Source organism: Pogoniulus pusillus, chromosome 31 (assembly GCF_015220805.1).
Source record: "Pogoniulus pusillus isolate bPogPus1 chromosome 31, bPogPus1.pri, whole genome shotgun sequence".
Taxonomy (NCBI): Eukaryota; Metazoa; Chordata; class Aves; order Piciformes; family Lybiidae; genus Pogoniulus; species Pogoniulus pusillus.
In genome coordinates this window covers 13,722,137-13,741,981 of record NC_087294.1, presented here as the reverse complement: position 1 = coordinate 13,741,981, position 19,845 = coordinate 13,722,137, and the positions used below count along the sequence as shown (strand labels likewise).

Sequence of the window (19,845 nt, the reverse complement as noted above, 5' to 3'; positions counted from 1 at the left end):
AGTGCAGAGGAGGACAAGGAAGCTGGGGAAGGGCCTGGAGAGTAAATCTGCTGAGGAGCAACTGGAAGAGCTGGGGCTGGTTAGTGTGAGACAGAGGAGGCTGAGGGCAGAGCTCATGGCTGTCTGCAGCTACCTGAAAGGAGGTGGTGGAGAGGCTGCTGCTGGGCTCTGCTCACAAGGAATTGGAGACAGAATAAGGAGGAATGGCCTCAAGCTGAGACTGGGGAGATTTAGACTGGCTCCACAGCCTGGAGGAAAGAAGCCTTCCAGTATCTGAAGGGGGCTACAGGAGGGCTGAGGAGGGACTACTAACAAGGTCTTGTCATGACAGGATGAGGAGGAATGGGTTTAAACTGGCAGAGAGGAGATTCAAACTGGATGTTAGGAAGAAGTTCTTTCCAGTGAGGATGGTGAGACACTGGCACAGGTTGCCCAGGGAGGTTGTGGAGCACAGAAGCACAGAATGGGATCAAAGATCATATTCTGTGCTTCTGTGCTCCACAACCTCCCTGGAGGTGTTCAAAGCCAGGTTGGATGAGGCCTTGAGTGACCTGTTCTAGTGGGAGGTGTTCCTGCCTATGGCAGGGGGTTGGAACTGGCTGAGCTATGAGGTCCCTTCCAACTAAAGCACTCTATGATTCTATATGCTGTGATCCTTAATCATTTGGACAGAGATACTAAGGCAAACATAGAGCACTCTGCAGTCAGAGTCCCCCTGAGCTCTCCCCAGTTTGCTCTTCTGAGTGAACATCTCCAAAGGTCATGTACCTAATCTATTCAACCCAACCCCCAGGAACAGCATGGGTGTTGTATGTGCTACTGCTTAATGTGACAGCACATCTGCATCCCTGAATGCAAAACAAGCACTCAGCATTTCTCCCTGTCAATCTTCCTCTCCAAAGCACAACTGAGAAATTGACATCAATTAACTGCAATGTTTTCAAATGCTTCAAAAAAGAAGAGAAATAGGCTGCTTCAAGAAACTTTAATTGACTTTTTTTGTGTGATAGCTTCAAAATGGGAGAGTCCCTGGAGGCTGGGAGGGAATGACCCTGCCAGGCAGCAATAATATTTTGTATTTACTTGACCTGGTGAAGAAGCAGAGCAATAAATTTCACAGCTTAGCCATCAATTTACTTTGCTCTTGCCAGTTCTCTATTTCAACCTGCAAGGTATCCTAAGGTTTGTTTTTCGTTAGGGATTTCTGGAGCCCCCATTACAAGGATGTGGAGGTGCTGGAGTGTCCAGAGAGGGGCCAGGAGGATGCTCAGAGGGCTGCAGCACTTCTCCTATGAGGACAGACTGAAAGAGTTGGGGCTGCTCAGTCTGGAGAAGAGGAGGCTCCCAGGTGACCTGTGATTTGCAGCACTGATGAATGGATGGCTGATACCCAAATACTCTATTGCCTGATGCCCTCAGATGAACACAGAGTCAACCAGGTTGGAAGAGACCTCCAAGCTCAGCCAGCCCAGCCTAGCACCCAGCCCTATCCAATCAACCAGACCATGGCACTAACTGTCTCATCCAGGCTTTGCTTCAACACCTCCAGGGACAGCAACTCCACCACCTCCCTGGGCAGCCCATTCCAATGCCAATCACTCTGCCAACAACTTCCTCCTTAACATCCAGCCTAGACCTCCCCTGGCACAGCTTGAGACTGTGTCCCCTTGTTCTGTTTCTGCTTGCCTGCAGAAGAACCCAACCCCACCTACAGCCTCCCTTCAGGATGCCCATCTCTCCCAGCTCTCACACACACCTGTTTCTTCCCATTTGGGTTTAGAAGCCTCCTAATCCTCTGGGTTTGAGCTAACATTCAAAACTACTTCTGATGTGAAAGGATGAAAAAAAGGACATTTAGTTGAGTGCAGTTGGACAGCAGATCTTAATTTGTCCTCTGAGCAGTCTTCCAACATTAAAATGCTGATAGGTTTTATCTGTTATCCAGCCCCTGTGTAAACTGTTACAACATAATCCAGGCTCTGGTCACCAAGAATATGGCCAGGCCTGGTTTAATTAGATCAGACCATTAAGGATTATGTTTTGGTAACCATTTCCACTAGGACCTATCCACAAAGACAAATCTGTGTCTACAACAATGCCATTAGGCACAAAAAGGATATGCAAGAATATGAAGTCTTCATAAATTTATGGTTGTTACAAAGCTGATTCAAACTGGATTAATGTATTCCACCAGGCACTGATGCAGTAGTTTGAACCCAAAAAATGAAGATTTAATGTTACATCCTGGGTGCTTAAGAAACACCTGATTCTTCTGCAATGCAGGGGCACTTAAGGGCTTTATTTCACAGAATCATAGAATGTCAGGGGCTGGAAGAGCTCTCAAAAGCTCATCCAGTCCACTCCCCAGCCAGAGCAGCATCACCTAGAGCAGGTCACACAGGAGCACACCCAGGCAGCCCCTGAATCTCTCCAGAAAGGCAGACTCCACAGCCTCCCTGGGCAGCCTCTTCCAGAGTTCTGTCACCCTCACAGGGAAAACATTTTCCTCATCTATCCATGGAATTTCCTCTGCCTCAACTCCCACCCACTGCCCCTTAGCCTGGCATTGGGCATCACCCAGCAGAGTCTGCCTCCAGCCTCTTGCCACTCACTTTTATATCTTTATAACTATCCATGAGGTCTCCCTTCAGGCTCCTCCTCTCCCAGCAGCACAGCTCCAGCTCCCTCAGGCTCTCATCTTAAGGAAGATCTTCCACTGCCTTCAGCATTTTCATGGCTCTGAGCTGGACTCTCTCAAAACAGCTCCCTGAGGTTCTTCTTGAACAGAGGAGCTAAGAACTGGACAGACTATTCCAGATGCAGCCTCACCAGGACAGAGTAGTGGGGGAAGAGAACCTCCTTCGACATCTTAACCACAGTCCTTCTAACCCACCCCATAATGACCTTGGCCTTCTTGGCCCCACAAGCACACTGCTGGCTCATGGTCAAACTTCCAGGCATTGGGACCCCCAGGTCCTCTTCCCCTTCACTTGCCATAAAGCTGAAACTAACACTTGGCACTGTAAGGCCACACCAGTAAAAGGATAAGATTTCATTATCTCTTGATTTTCAAGGGAAAGCACTGCTTAGGTACAGTGTTTGGTGCTCACTGGAGGGTTTGGGCATGACTGGGAAGATGACAGGAAGGAGAAAGAGCTTGCAGGGATGTCCTGTAATATACTGCTCTGCATCCCACCCCCCTCTTTACCATTTTCTTTGTGCTTTCATCAATTTTCCCTAACTGCAGCACAGGTCTCTTGAAACATCATTCCAATCTGAGAGGGCTGATGGCTTCCCTGTGGAGCTGCACTGCCAGGAGGCAGTTTGGAAAGTGACAGGCTGGGAAGTGGCACAACGGACAATATTAAACAGTTGCCCCTCAATTAATGAGTGGAGAGACCCACTTAGTCACCACAGCTGAGTCCCCCAACTAATTGAGAGGGTCTCAAACATCCCAATTCAACTGCCCATACTGGGATACCAACTGGTAATTAGGTCCAAATGGATTTGCATTTCTTTCTCTTTTGGTAATGCATCACTGGAAGTGGAAATCATTCTAAGAGGCATTTTTTTCTTCTGCTTAGATATTTCATTTCTGTTGCACGAAGCACAGAGGGAAAAAAAACTTACAACCATGTCAGAGTGTGCAAAGTTGAAGGGCTAAAAGCTGAACTGAATAGGTACTGTTCTGATATGTGAAGTTACAATGTGCACCAAGTGAAATTCTTCTTCCATTTGCCTTTATTTCCCCCCTGGTTTCATTGTTTTTGCTCCTACAGTGCAGCTTGGCAAGTCAAGACTTTAATTGTATTCCACATCTGAACTATCACAGAACCTCAGAGGTTGGAAGGGACCTCCAGAGATCATGGAGTCCAACCCCCCTGCATTAATTCAGGTGGTACCACAAGAAATACCTAAGCAGTTACAAAAACAATCCTCTTGTGGAAGTAGTCAAGACTTTCATTTTAACTTCAGCAGGCAGCTCTGAAATACGAAATGTAGCTCATGTGTGAATCATTCCCTAAACCAAAAGCAAAACACTGTTTCTTTTCCTAACCCAAATTATGCTGTGCTGCAATATTAGACTTGACCTTCAGCACCACAAATAATAATCAGATGCAAGTGGCCTAATCCTCTTTTCTTAACTCTAGGAAATGAGCAGAGATTCTTGTTTGGGAACAGCTTTCCTCAAGTGACTCCACTAGAGCAAGGAGGCTGAGCAGTTAGCTCGAGCTGAGTCATTTCTTCCTTTCCCTAGCACAGGGGAAAATCTCTTGGTGTAAAACAGTTAATCAAATGACTGCAGCCTCCCTGCCTCACAGAAAACAAAGGAATCACAGAGTGGCAGGGGCTGGAAAGGACCTCCAGAGATCGAGTCCAACCCCACTGCCGCAGAGCATCACCTAGGGCAGGCCACACAGGAATGCAGCCAGGGGGATTTTGAATGTCTGCAGAGAAGGAGACTCCACAACCTCTCTGGGCAGCCTGTGCCAGGGCTCTGTCATCCTCACTCTAAAGAAGTTACTCTTCATGCTGAGGTGGAGCTTCCTGTGTTCCAGTTCATACCTTGTCCTGTCACCAGGCACCACAAAACAGAGCCTGGCACCTTCATCCTGACACTCACCCCTCAGATATCAATAGATACTGCTCAGATCCCCTCTCAGCCTTCTCTTCTCCAGACTAAAACCCCCAGGGCTCTCAGTCTCTCCCCACGGGGAAGATGCTCAAGGCCCCAAGTCATCACAGAATCACAGAGTCAATTAGGCTGGAAAAGACCTCTAGGATCATAGAGTCCAACCTATCACCTAACCCTTCTCACTAACTAAACCATGGCACCAAGTGCCTCATCCAACCTCCATCCTCGTGGCCCTCTGTTAGACTCTCTCCAGCAGGTCCCTGTCTCTCTTGAATTGGGGAGACCAAAACTGGACACAGTATTCCAGGTATGGTCTCAGCAGGGCAGAGGAGAGAGGGAGAAGAACCTCCCTAGCCCTGCTGGACACACTTTTCCTGATGCACCCAAGAATGCTCAGAAGCAGCTGAACATCCCAGCAGCCTTGTCCTACAAAGTCCCTGCAACCCTCCCCATCTTCCCACTGCCAGAAACTACATCTACCAAACAGTGTCCACATCTTTCCAGCAATGCAAATATTGGCCTGAAACAGCTCCAGTTCCAGCACTGAATTTTAAGTGGTAGTAATACTTAGCTCAAGAGCCCACAGTTGGATGACCTATTTCAGATTGCAATTTAGAAAGCTCCCATTTGGTGTCATGAATTGTCCTCAGCCTTTAAAATCCACTTGGTAAAATAATGTTGACAAATCAGGTCAGGCTACAAGACAGCAGCCAAGGGAAGGTTTCAAATCCTAATATAAGCATAAGGAAACATTATTGCAGCTTCCTACTCACTACTTGTTTCCTAGGTTCCTTGAGTCAATCATTATTTGCCCTTCAAAAAAGATATGAGTGAAGACAGCAACCAGCACCTAAGGGTGGATGGAATAAGGCAATACTGCTTGGACAATATTTGATTGCCCATTCCTGGGGAGAAGGAACAAAACAAAGGGTTGAAGAAGCAAAGAAATAAATAAGAAGCAAAGAAATAAAAGCAAACAGAAACAAAAAGGCAGAGAGGTGGATGGGCTAGTAGGTAATTACAAGGAGATGAGATGCTGGGAGAGAACAGATGGAGTGAGGACTATGGTGTAGGGCAGCCACTGAAGAGTGACTGCCAGCTTCAGGTCAGGAAATGCAGGACTGAAAAGTGAGTTGGCTTAGCTGCTCCTTAAGGCACAGAAAATAAAACCAAAAATAAAACCAGAGGAAACAAATTTTGTTGGCATTAAAAACCATCCAGATGGTAACATTCCACCTCCAACGACAGGAGGAATGAGGAATTCAATATCCCAAATAAACAGAGAGACATTACTTGATGCTGCTGCCACTGCTGCTGCTGAATGCTTTCGTCTTCTGTCCCCTGCCTGCAAACCTGCTCCACACATGTTGTCTGTAAGCTACTCAGCAACACAGGGCAGGGCTTTGTGGTCATTTGTAGTCTGGGCTTGGCTTATAGCTCTTTTGGCAGACATGGATGAGCTATGTCCACATATTCTGCCTCAGCTGCCTGCAAAACACTTCGCTCCAAGCTCAGCAAGTCATGCACTCACACAATCTCCTTCATCAGCAGAGGACCATGACCACTTCATTTTCCAAAGCAAACCACCTCAATGGGAGCTATCAAAACATTCCACCTTGCCCAACTGTAACAACAGCAGCTTCATAAACCCAAAACTGAAACAAAAGAGCCAAGCAAAGGAAAACCAAACGTCAAATAAACCAGGAGAACAAAGCCAGTCGTCTGTCAGTTCAGAGGCTGACTGAAAACTTTCCAGATCCCAGAGCATTTAATCTCCTAGCAGAGATTCCTCACCTTCATTCTAACCCCTCTAGGCCAAGCTGTCGTTTTAAAAACAGACAACAGCCTAAGGAGTGCCAAGTCACTGACACTGAGTGTGCTCACATTTGCAAAGGTTGTTCATCTGAGCTGCATCGTGGTTTTAACCATTAGCCCTACTCAGAGTGAGGACACAATTCTCCATGGGCTGAAGATGAGGCAGCAGTGTGCCCAGGGGGACAAGAGAGCCAATGGCATCCTGGCCTGCATCAGGAGCAGTGTGGCCAGTAGGATGAGGGAGGTTATTCTGCCCCTGTACTCAACACTGCTCAAGCCACCCCTGGAGTGCTGTGTCCAGTTCTGGGCTACTCAATTCAAGAGAGATGTTGCAGTACCGAACGTGTCCACAGGAGGGCGACAAAGCTGGTGAGGGGCCTGGAGCAGAGCCCTGTGAGGAGAGGCTGAGGGAGCTGGGGGTGTGCAGCCTGCAGCAGAGGAGGCTCAGGGGTACCTCACTGCTGTCTGCAGCTCCCTGAAGGGAGGCTGTAGCCAGGTGGGGGTTGGGCTCTTCTCTCAAACAACCAAGAACAGAACAAGGGGACAGAGTCTCAAGTTGTGGCAGGGCAGGTCTAGGCTGGATGTTAGGAGGAAGTTGTTGTCAGAGAGAGTGATTGGCATTGGAATGGGCTGCCCAGGGAGGTGGTGGAGTGTCTGTGCCTGGAGGTGTTGAAGCAAAGCCTGGATGAGGCACTTAGTGCCATGGTCTGGTTGATTGGATAGGGCTGGGGAATAGATTGGACTGGATGAGCTTGGAGGTCTCTTCCAACCTGGTCCTACTGGCCACACTGCTCCTGCTCCAGGATGCCATTGGCTCTTTATATAACACAGTAAAAATATTTTACTGTTGGTTCAAGTAATTGCTTCTATATTTTCACTGCAAGTAACTAAACCTATGTTGGACAACATCCATTTTTTCCAGGTATAAAGTATTCAGCTATTAACTACAGCACTGATCCTCTTGGCCTTTTGGAGTAATCCACTCAAGCTGAGGAACATTTACTGATACCTGCTGTTGTTAAGAAGAAGAATGGCAAACATCAGCCTTGAATTTGGAACACTATGTCTTAACTCAGGTCATAGAAAGGAACAAAAGAGGGAGGCTGTGAGGGAGAAGTCTGCAATACTTTGTTTCCTAAGCATGAAAAGAAGCTGTGCTGTGTGCCTCCAGCTGCAGTCAAACAGGAGCACACTTGACTGTTTTTCTCCTTGACCCTGAGGAAAGCCCAGCTATGCTGCAGAAAAAACTCCACTGTCCACTCCAAGAATTTTGATGAAACACAACCTGATCAATGCCTGGAGCACTCTGTACAGTTCTGAAGCCCCCAACATAAGGAGGACATGGAAGTGTTGGAGCCAGTCGAGAAGAGGCTACAAAGACGTTCAGAGGGCTGCAGCAGCTTTGCTATGAGGACAGGCTGAGAGAGTTGGGGCTCTGCAGCCTGCAGAAGAGAAGGCTTCCAGGAGACCTTGTAGTATCTGAAGGGGTCTACAGGAGGGCTGGGGAGGGACTATGGACAAGGTCTTGTCATGACAGGATGAGGAGGAATGGGTTTAAAGTGGCAGAGGGGAGATTTAAACAGGATGTTAGGAAGAAGTTGTTTGCAGGGAGGGTGGTGAGACACTGGCACAGGTTGCCCAGGGAGGTTGTGGAGCACAGAAGCACAGAATGGGATCAAAGATCCCATTCTGTGCTTCTGTGCTCCACAACCTCCCTGAAGGTGTTCAGGACCAGGTTGGATGAGGCTTTGAGTGACCTGTTCTAGTGGGAGGTGTCCCTGCCTACAGCAGGAGGTTGGAACTGGATGATCTTTGAGGACCTTTCCAACCTAAATCATTCTATGGCTTTTCTCCAGTGTTTCAGTCTTGAACTTTGTAGTAGTTTAAAACTAACCCTCTGGCCTGATGCTGAATTATAAATCAGAAATAGAAACATTCCAAAGAGGCTGAATAGAAAAAGTAGTGAAGAGTAAACACACCAGCACAGGTGTCTAGCAACAGGACAAGAGGGAAAGGGCTGAAGCTGAGGGAGAGTAGGTTTGGTCTGGATCTTAGGAAGAAGTTCTTCAGCACAAGGGTGGTAGCACTCAGAACAGGTTGTGCAGGGAGGTTGTGAATGCCTGCTCCCTGCTGGCATTCAAGCACAGGTTGGGTGAGTCTATTTGAGACCCTTCTCAGTGATGCTCAATGCCAGCACAAGGGGCAATGGGTGGAGGTTGAGGCTCAGGAAGTTCCATGGAAACATGAGGAAGATTTTTTTTCCCTGTGAGGGTGACAGAACACAGCAAGAGGCTGCCCAGGGGGGCTGTGGAGTCTCCCTCTCTGGAGATAGTCAAGAGCTGCCTGGATGTGTTCCTGTGTGATCTGCTCTAGGTGATAGTGCTATGGGAGGTTGAGTTTTCAAGGTCCTTTCCAGCCCCTGATATTCTGTGATTTGAGAGGCAATGTCTGCCTATGGAAGGGAGGTTGGAGTTGATAATCCCTAAGGTGCCTTCCAACTGAAGCCATTCTATGATAACAGCACAAAGCAGCCACTGAGTCACTCCAACCAAGCATGGAAATTGCCTCATGAAAAGCAGCCTTCTTGATAAAAATGATCTTTGAACACCTATAGTTTAATAAACTCCAAGATATTACTCTCCCCCTTTATTTTCCTATGAATTTGATCTAATACATGCAAAGAGTAAATCCTAAGTGCTGGAAAGTGCTCAGACAAGAGAAAAATACCACGTGCTATTCTCTCTGCACTGCCAACAAACTCTACCCTTCCTGCTCTCTCTGTGCATCTCCAACTGCTGCACACAGGAACATTCTACACAAAAAGGAAGACAACTGGCCAGATAACTGCTCCATGCCATAACTCACAAGTTAATTAAACATTGTGGCAAAGCCAGGGACAAAATAAAGACATGCTGTCCAAGCACCAGTGTCAACAGCAATTGCAAGTGTATGAGGAAAAAGACTTCCAGCCACGTATAATCTGGTGTTTTTCTCTCTCTCACAAACATAATTAGAATCATAGAAACAAGCAGGTTGGAAGAGACCTCCAAGCCCATCCAGTCCAACCTAGCACCCAGCCCTGGCCAATCATAGACTCAACCAGGTTGGAAGAGACCTCCAAGAGCAGCAAGTCCAACCTAGCACCCAGCCCTGGCCAAGCAACCAGACCATGGCACTAAGTGCCTCATCCAGGCTTTGCTTCAACACCTCCAGGGATGGTGACTCCACCACCTCCCTGGGCAGCCCATTCCAATGCCAATCACTCTCTCTGACAACAACTTCATCTCAACCTCCAGCCTAGACCTCCCCCAGCACAACTTGAGACTGTGTCCCCTTCTTCTCTTGCTGCTTGCCTGGCAGCAGAGTCCAACCCCACCTGGCTACAGTCTCCCTGCAGGTAGCTGCAGACAGCAATGAGCTCTGCCCTGAGCCTCCTCTGCTGCAGGCTGCATACCCCCAGCTCCCTCAGCCTCTCCTCATAGGGTTTGTGTTCCAGGCATCTAAGCAGCTCTGATGCTTTACTGCAGGAGTGGCCTCAAGCTGCCACTGGGTAGGTTCAGACTGCACTTCAGGGAAAAAGTTTTTCATGGCAAGAGTGGTCAGGGACTGGAATGAGCTGCGCAGGGAGGCGGTGGAGTCACCAACCCTGGATGTGTTTAAAGTTCATTTGGACATGGTGCTTGGGGATATGGTTTAGGGGTGCACCTTGTAGAGTAGGCTTCTGAGTTGACTTGGTGATGCTGAGGGGCTTTGCCAATCTGAATGTTTCTGTGATGCTGTGATCAAACCCAGCCTGTGATCTAACACCACCACATCAACTAGACCCTGTCACTAAGTACCACATCCAACCTTTCCTTAAACACCTCTGGGGACAGCAACTCAAAACCATTTTTATGACCTGCTCATTTTATTCTAATTTCTTTTTCAATTCCAACCTTAAAATTATATGTCCTAGACAAACAGCCAGAAAAAAATCCCTCAGGACAAGTTCACTTCAAATTGACATTGATCTTAAGACAATCCAAAGACGTAACAACACAAACACAGAGAAGTGATCAAAACATTTATAGCTCTACTCAGGCAAACCTCTGGTCAAACTGTTGGTGATTTAAACTTACCAAAGACTGCTACTCCCTGAGAAGTTTTCTTTGGTTGTTGTTTTGAAAGCCTACCTTATGACTCATCTCTTTATCTACTCTTGAGCCACTCTCAGTACAGCCAAAACACCGTTGCTGCTCCTCGTGGGGGGAAGATTTATTACCAGCTACACGATCAAAGAAGTGATAAAAGCAAATAGAAGCAAACAATTTGATTTCCTTGGTTTGTGTTGATGAGACACTGAATTACTACCAGCAACAGTGCTGAAAAACAAAACAAGTTTCTCTAGAAGAAAGTATTATCCAGGAGTGATGTAATTCACAGGAGAGAATAGAAGTGTTTGAAAGGATGTTTGGGTATGTCTATACTGAAGAAGAGAGTCCACAATGAAAGGTAAGAACTCATCATATGCATTACTTAAGAAGACCCAGGGCAGTATTTTAGTAAGCAAAACATGGGGATGTTAACTAGAATGGGCTCTTTGTAACCACAGCTGAACTTGGAGTGGGAGCTTCCAGCACAACTCATGACTCTTATGACTATGACTAAATGAGAAATGGAAGCAAAAAGAACATTATATTCTCACCTACAAAGGAGGACAGTATAAAGAACATCTCTCTCACACAAGCTTAGAGACATTTTGCAGCAAAGCTATTAACTTCTGTATTATCACTCAATATTATGGAGCTAAAGAAATGGGGTTTGGTAAGGGACAGTTTTTAAATACAGGTGCATAAGCAAGTGGCAGCCTAAAACCACTTTCCAGACTATGCAGAAGCAAGTGGTAGCCTAACACCACTTTCCAGACTATGCAGAAGCAACAGGTAGCCTAACACCACTTTCCAGACTATGCAGAAGCAACAGGGAGCCTAAAATCACTTTCCAGACTATCACACAATCATAGAACGGTCTGGAAGGGACCTTCAAAGGTCATCCAGTTCAACCCCCTTCTGCAGTCACCAGGGACATCCTCAACTAGATCACAGAATCATAGAATCAACCAGGTTGGAAGAGACCTCCAAGCTCATCCAGTCCAACCTAGCACCCAGCCCTAGCCAATAAACCAGACCATGGCACTAAGTGCCTCAGCCAGTCTTTGCTTGAACACCTCTAAGGACAACGACTCCATCACCTCTCTGGGCAGCTCATTCCAATCTAATCATGCTGCTCAGAGCCCTCTCCAGCCTCACTTTGAGTATCTCCAGGGATGAGGTCCCAAGCACCTTCCCAGGCAACCAGTTCCAGTGTGTCCACTACCCTCATGGTAAAAAACTCGTTCCTAACATCCAATCTCAATCTGCTCTGCTCTACTTTGAAGCCATTGCACTCATCCTGTCCCTGCAGCCCTCTGCAAACAGTCTCACTGTAGCCTTCTTGTAGCCCCTTTCCGGCACTGGCAGGCTGCTACCAGGTCTGCCCAGAATTTTAGTGTCTGAGGGAAAAAAGCCTAACACTGCTACCCATCCCTCATATATCGCTCAACAGGCAGCTCACAGAGGAACTGGAGGCTAAAACCAAACCAAACAGAGACAAAACCACATAACAAACACTGCTTTGCTGCCTTCAGTGCCAGAACACAAACAAGAGAAATGAAGGTTACCTTTCTTGAAGCATAGATGTCGAAGAAGGGTTTGTTCCGGACGCTGAAGGGTTCCTGTGCTTTGTCAATGTGGCCACTCTTCACCTTCTCATGGCGGGGAAATATGATCTCTTTCTCTATGCAGGCAAGGCGAACGTTGAAATCACAATCTCCAACAGGCTGGCCCTGCCAAGTTGCCAAAAAGTCACTTTTAAAAGCATTGGAAGAGCCTAAGCTTCCCTCTCACAATATTTAGCGTCACACAAATGCATTGTCAAATTGCTACATGGCTCTGACAAATGGAATCACAGAATCAGACTTCGTTCTCATGCTTTGCTTGCAAGCATTTGTCTCAGGCTGGTTTAGGTTGGAAGGGATCCCATCAATAGCATGGTTTGAGTTGGGGGAAAAGATTGCTGTGAGAGTAAGGATTATGTTTACAGAATGGTTTAGGTTGGAAAGGGCCTCAAAGATCATCCAGTTCCAACCACCCCCAGCATAGGCAGCGACACCTCTCACTAGAACAGGTCGCTCAAGACCTCATCCAACCTGGCTTTGAACACCTCCAGGGAGGTTGTGGAGCACAGAAGCACAAAATGTGATCTTTGGTTCCATTCTGTGCTTCTGTGCTCCACAACCTCCCTGGGCAGCCTGTGCCAGTGTCTCACTACCCTCACTGCAAACAACTTCTTCCTAACATCCAGTTTAAACCTCCTCTCTGCCACTTTAAACCCATTACTCCTTGTCCTGTCATTCCAGTTTCTGGAGAACCTGTGCCAGTGTCTCACCACCCTCACTGCAAACAACTTCTTCCTAACAGCCACTTTCAATCTCCCCTCTGCCACTTTAAACCCATTCCTCCTCATCCTGCCATTACAAGACCTTGTAACTAGCCCCTCTCCATCAAATCAAAGACCACAGAAGGATAAAAACCTCTGAAACATGTTCTAGTGCAGGAGAGTCAAAAACTAAACAGAGTTAAAGAAATCAGTTTCAATATTCCCTAATTACAGCTTTGGATGTAGCAGCTACAGGTACACTCATTTTTCATCACTTTTAAAACTACCCTAAACTGATCTCTAGGCATGATGCAGTGAGACCTCTGGAGATCACCCAGTTCAACCTCTCTGCTCAGTACCTTTTCTACTCAGACATATTTCATATGTAGGCATGGAAGGGCTGATTAATGTTTCAAATATCTAAGCAGTGAAGTTACTAAAAAGATCTTCTTCATTCAAAAATGCTTTTGCATAGCAGCTCAAATTTATTTCAGTCCCTTAACAGTTAAATTAAAAGCTGGGAGGATTTCACATGCTCCATAAACCAGCTGAATCACTTTCTTCTCCTTCAACTAATCCTTTCACTTCTCTCATCTACTTGGAACTAATTATTTCCTGCAGCTCTGCCAATCATATATTTTTCTCTCAAAGCTTGTTAAGCACAAGGGTATATTACCACTAGGTTCTGTATTACACAGGTCAGAGCTAGGTTGACAGAAGGTTATATGAGATGGGAAAACACAGATAATCCTGCTCAGCAACCTCTTCATCAGCCAAGTAAACTAAGAAGTTCAGGAGTGCTTCATTCTCACCAAACACTAAGAAAATTAAGAGATAGCACTGAATTTACACCAAGGACACACTGAATAAAACCAAGCTTGGAGGAGAAGGGTGTTATTAGACACTTGCTCTAGACAGCACTGCTCAAGGCCACACCTTGAGTGCTGTGTACAGTTCTGGGCTCCTCAGTTCAAGAGAGATGCTGGAAGGTGTCCAGAAGGGTGACAAAGCTGGTAAAAGGCCTGGAACACAAACACTATGAGGAGAGGCTGAGGGAGCTGGGGGTGTGCAGCCTGCAGCAGAGGAGGCTCAGGGCAGAGCTCATTGCTGCCTGCAGCTGCCTGAAAGGAGGTTATAGCCAGGTGGGGTTGGGCTCTGCCGCCAGGTGACCAGCAACAGAACAAGGGGACACAGTCTCAAGCTGTGCCAGGGCAGGTCTAGGCTGGATGTTAGGAGGAAGTTGTTGTCAGAGAGAGTGATTGGCATTGGAATGGGCTGCCCAGGGAGGTGGTGGAGTCGCTGTGGCTGGAAGTGTTGAAGCAAAGCCTGGCTGAGGCACTTAGTGCCATGGTCTGGTTGACTGGCCAGGGCTGGGTGCTAGGTTGGACTGGATGCTCTTGGAGGTCTCTTCCAACCTGGCTGATTCTATGATTGTTACAATTACAGTGTTGGCAATATACAAGTCTATATTCCAGATAGACTCAAAACCTTCCACTTCTAGCTTTTAGCCAAGAAGTAGGAGGGTAATGTAGGCTGCAGTAAATAATTCACAGACCTTGGCAAAAGCAGGCAGAGACTGTTCAGTATATAAAGCACACATTGTCCAAAAATAAGACATTGATGTATGTATAATCTAAACTGAGGCAGCAAATACTAATGTCTTTGTAAGCAATACATTTGTTTTATTAAGATGTTATTTCAGTGTTGGACTTGGATGAGCTTTCGAGCTCTTTTCCAGCCCCTAACCTTCTGTGATTCTGTGAAGTCTCTCTCCTCCAGAGCCAGACAGCAAAACAAAACTAACACCTAGATGTGTTACCTGTCTAGGCTAGGAAGTTACACTTCCCTCTCCCTGTAATAAAAATGTACCCTAAAGCAAACTACCATTTAGACAAGCCTCCAGAGAGAAGTCATCTGTCAAATCAACACCTCTCCCTTCAGCAGCTGAATTCTCTTCACCTGTTAAAGCTTCCTGCATTGCACCAAGAGGTCACAGGAGGAAGTGAGCTGTGGCACTTGAAAAGACTGCTCTGGTTTTAAGCACAATCTTCCACAGCTCCTGGAGATCCATTCAGAACTGAGCATTTCTGAAGCTCAGCTGATGTTGTACCTCAGATTAACAGATTCTCAGTAAGCCACCTAAGAACCTAGTGTCCCACAAAAAGAAATATATGTTTAAGACTACTAAAAAATAAGCTCTGCAGGTCATGTAATGCCCATTGGGCTGGGGGAAGGTGTTTTATTTACTGAAAGGAGGCAAGTAAAACAATCAAACCAAAAACCCATCAGTCCCAATAACACTGTTCCAAGTGGATGCTTAAAGATTGAATTGGGTCAAGTGTAAAGCTGTTCTCCTGCTGTAGTTCTTCTGCTGGTTGAATTGTAGAATCAACCAGGTTGGAAGAGACCTCCAAGATCAGCCAGTCCAACCTGTCACACTGATACAGCTACAAGGGCTGGAAAGTAACTCCATTTGCAGGTCATTAAATACAGACAAATCCAAGAGGGTAACAGGATTTCTGCTGTACCCCCTGCCCGAGTCTCCTCTGATGCTCTGTGATTCTTTGTGCTTCTGTGTCACCTCCTCCTCCCAGGGCTGTGGTGGATGGACACACATGAGCCCTTCCCCCAAGCCACATGCCAGGCACAGATATTGTACCAGGGTAAGCCTGAGCATGTTCAGGCAGAGACTTGATGCTTACCATTTTCTGGTCTTTTGTTTCAGCTTTGGACACACTTTATGGTAACAGGTGACAAAAAAGAGCCTGGCTTTAGGAACACAGGTGAGCTGCAGAGCACAGGGCACTCCTCTCTTTTGGGTCTTTGCACCCCACACACATGAACTAAAGCAGCAGCAGCAGTTCAGGAGGATTCTCCAATAAAAGCAGACAAAAAAGACAAACTCCCACAGTCAGCAACCAGCACTGGGAGTAACTGATACATTCCCTAAGTCTCTGGGAACTCCCTTCCTTTTGTCAGTGGGGTAACATGCTGCTGTTGGATTTATCTTCTCCAAACACCATTCTCTAACTAGGTGAAACCCTTTCCATTATGAAGGCAATCCCCAGCTGAATACAGAACCTTTATAATCTTTGTATCAAGTTACATGAGAGCCAGAGTCTAATTAATAAATAATTAATGTATTAGTATCAATTTCTCACCTTATTACCCTAATATTTGTTACAACCTGGGCCTGTGTAGAGAGCTGATAACCAGCTTGGTCTGGGATAAGCTGAGAATTGTTATTCCTTTCCTCCATGAGATATGGTTTGAAGCCTACCTGCCAGCAGCTTCCCTGCTGTACCTTGGAGATGAATAATTCAACACACACACAGAGAGGATCCACACACAGCTTCACTTACTGAGCCATAGCAGAACATGTGTCACAACTGGAATAAAGAATAAGCTCAGCCTGATATTCTACCCTGTGTTTAACGTTGTTATTGACAACTGAAGGCACCAACAGCTGACATCTGCATTTCCAATGGAAGCCCATTATTAGCTCTTGCATCTTCTGAAGAGCAGGCAGGCGAGGATTTGGCAATCTATATTAATGCTCTGCCACATATCTCCTCCTGAGAGTGGTTCTGAGATGCTATTTTTTGATACCCACACAATCTGAAGCTGCTGTTTCATTCCCCTAAATGAGATTATTACTACATTGAATTACCTAAATACTTTGGGTTTGGGATTGTTGGTTTTTTTTTCATTTCCAAGGTTTTTCTTTTAAAAACAGAGTTAAAAGCAAACTGTCAGAGCAATGAAAAATTGTGTACGAGGATGACTCTGAAGTTTCCATTTCTAAAAGGCAAAAGGAAAATGAACAACCAGATGTATCTGAAAAGACATTTTGAAGTATTTTATCTAACTTCACAGAATCACAGAAACATTCAGCTTGGGAAAGTCCCTCAGGATCACCAAGTCCAACCCAGAACCCTACTCTACAAGGTGCACCCTAAGCCATAGCCCTAAGCACCGCATCCAAACCACCTTTAAGCACATCCAGGGTGGGTGACTCCACCACCTCCCTGGGAAGCTCATTCCACTCCCTGACCACTCTTGCCATAATTATTTTTTTTCCTACTGTCCAATCTAAACCTCTCCAGTCACAGCTTGAGGCCATTCCCTCTTGTTCTATCACTGATGACTTGTGAGCAGAGCCCAGAAGTAGCCTCTGCACAACCTCCTTGCAGGTAGCTGCAGACAGCCATGAGCTCTGCCTGCAGCCTCCTCTGTTCCACATTAACCAGCCCCAGCTCCTTCAGTCTCTCCTCAGCAGATTTACTCTCCAGGCCCTCCCCCAGCTTCCTTGCCCTCCTCTGCACTGGCTCCAGCATCTTCACATCTCTCTTATATTGAGGTGCCCAAAACTGAACACAACACTCTATGAGGTCTCTTCCATCCTTGGTGATACTGTGATACTGTAAAGTGTGGCCTCACCAGAGTCAAGTCCAAGGGGACAATCCCCTCCCTGTTCCTGCTGGCCACAGCATTTCTAACCCCAGCCAGGATGCCATTGGCTTTCTTGGCCACCTGGGCACACTGCTGGCTCCTATTCAGCTGCTTGTTGATTAGAAACCTCACGTCCCTTTCTTTTATCACTGCAAAACTCAGAACTGACATGGTAAGGGCAGAGATTTCCAGCATGGTCTCTGAAATTCCTGGCAGCATCAGTGAGCTACAGCTTGTGAAATACTGTTTCAGTTGTAACAATTCAACCAGCGAGCTGCAGGGACATAATTACTGTTTATATGTTGCCAGCTTATACAATGGAATATCACTTTGATTCACTACAGAACAAAACTGGTTTGGGAAATCAGACCTATTAAAAAGATTGTTTAAGACATGTATTAAATTATTTGTCTTTCCTTTAAAGAAAAATAAAAAGCACTGAAAATAAATTCAGATATGCATGAATCAAAGAACTTTGTAGCCCATGCATAAACATCAAGACCTAACAGAAGATCAAACACAGCTCCAAGCTTTTTTTCTTAGCAAACATTACTTGAATGAATAAACAGGACTGTCAAAACCATCACTAAACAGGTAAGATCAAGCCAGGCAAAGCAGATCATGCTACAAACATTGCTCCCTTCTTCACTCTTCCCCTTGGATCACTCAAAAATCAAGATAAAAAACACAGGACTACAGGCAGATGAGAAGTTTGCTCCATAGAATCATAGAATCAACCAGGTTGGAAGAGACCTCCAAGCTCAGCCAGTCCAACCTAGCACCCAGCCCCATCCAATCAACTAGACCATGGCACCGAGTGCTTCATCCAGTGTAAAGGTAGCACATACAAGATGGGAAAGGAGGAGACCTTATTGTGGTCTTCCAGTATCTGGAGGGGGCCTACAAGAAAGCTGTTGAGGGACTTTTTAGGGTGTCAGGTAGTGACAGAAGTAGGGGGAATGGATCCAAGCTAGAGAAGTGTAGATACAGACTGGACGTTAGGAACAAGCTCTTCATCATGAGGGTAGTGAGGCACTGGCACTGGTTGCCTAAGAAGGTGGTGGAAGCCTCATCCCTGGAGGTTTTTAAGGTCAAGTTGGATGTGGCTCTAGGCAACCTGATCTAATGGGAGGTGTCCCTGCCCATGGCAGGAGGGCTTGGAACTAGATGATCCCTGGGGTCCCTTCCAACCCTGCCAATTCTGTGATTCTGTGAATACTGACAGTAAGCTGAAGTGTCTGAATTCTGATTTTCACCATTAATGGTGTGCAGCAGAAATGGGCACCTACCATGGGTGAATGCCCAAGGCTCTCTCTTACAAACAAAGCAATGGGCACCTACCATGGGTGAATGCCCAAGGCTCTCTCTTACAAACAAAGCAATGGGCACCTACCATGGGTGAATGCCCAAGGCCCTCTCTTACAAAGAAATGGGCACCTACCATGGGTGAATGGTACTTAAATCACACTTAGTGTCATGGTCTGGTTGATTGGATAGGGCTGGGTGACAGAATGGACTGGATGAACTTGGAGGTCTCTTCCAACCTGGTTGATTCCATGATTCTATGAATGCCTAAGACCCTCTTTTACAAAGAAATGGGCACCTACCATGGATGAATGCCCAAGACTCTCTTTTAGAAACAAAACTCCACTTAGGCACTGACATCTTAGTAGCTGCTATTTTGGGAGCACAGACAATTCAGTCCCTCATTGTCTGATTTCATGTACAGTGGCTTCATTTAGGATCTTTGTAATCCTTATAAATCCTTCTGAGCCTGCAAAAACAGAACTCAGTAAGGGGATTTTACCAGGATGTTAATGATTAAAAGGAATTATGTTCTGTCTAGACTGGCTGCCTCCCCTCAAGTAACCTGAGGAGCACATGAACCTCCCACTCTTAATTACAGAAGTAAAAGTCATCATTTCAGTAATCCAAATCTATAAACTGGATTTGCCACCACCACCACCACTGGATATTTACACACAGGGAGACTGCACGTAGCTCTTCCAGGGGAACATCAATTTAGATACTTTATTCTGCACTGAATTCAGGCTACCTGCAAAGCCAAATAATGAACACAGGATAGTATTATAGAATGGTCTGGCTTGGAAGGGACCTCCAAAGCTCATCCTGCAGTCAGCAGGGTCATTCTCAACTAGATTAGGTTGCCCACAGCTCTGTGTAGCCTCACCTTGAATATCTCCAGGGATGGGGCCACAATCACCTTCCCAAGCAACCTCTCCCAGTGTTTGACCACCCTCGTGGTGCAGAACCTGTTCCTAACATCCAATCTCAATCTGCTCTGCTCTAGTTTGAAGCCATTGCCCTCATACTGTCATAAAATCAAGCAGGTTGGAAGAGAGCTCCAAGCTCAGCCAGTCCAACCTAGCACCCAGCCCTGGCCAATCAACCAGACCATGGCACTAAGTGTCTCATCCAGGCTTTCCTTGAACACCTCCAGGGATGGTGACTCCACCACCTCCCTG

General features: G+C 46.3%; 1 protein-coding gene across 2 annotated transcripts in view; it reads right to left on the bottom strand.

The window, feature by feature from the left end:
- Positions 1-19,845, bottom strand: part of RNGTT (RNA guanylyltransferase and 5'-phosphatase) — a 188,583-nt gene that overhangs the window by 110,172 nt on the left and 58,566 nt on the right. For both annotated transcript variants that reach the window (XM_064169255.1, XM_064169256.1), the window contains one exon: positions 12,150-12,314. In XM_064169255.1, coding sequence (XP_064025325.1) covers positions 12,150-12,314 — 165 coding nt within the window. The remainder of the gene's footprint in view (positions 1-12,149; positions 12,315-19,845) is intronic.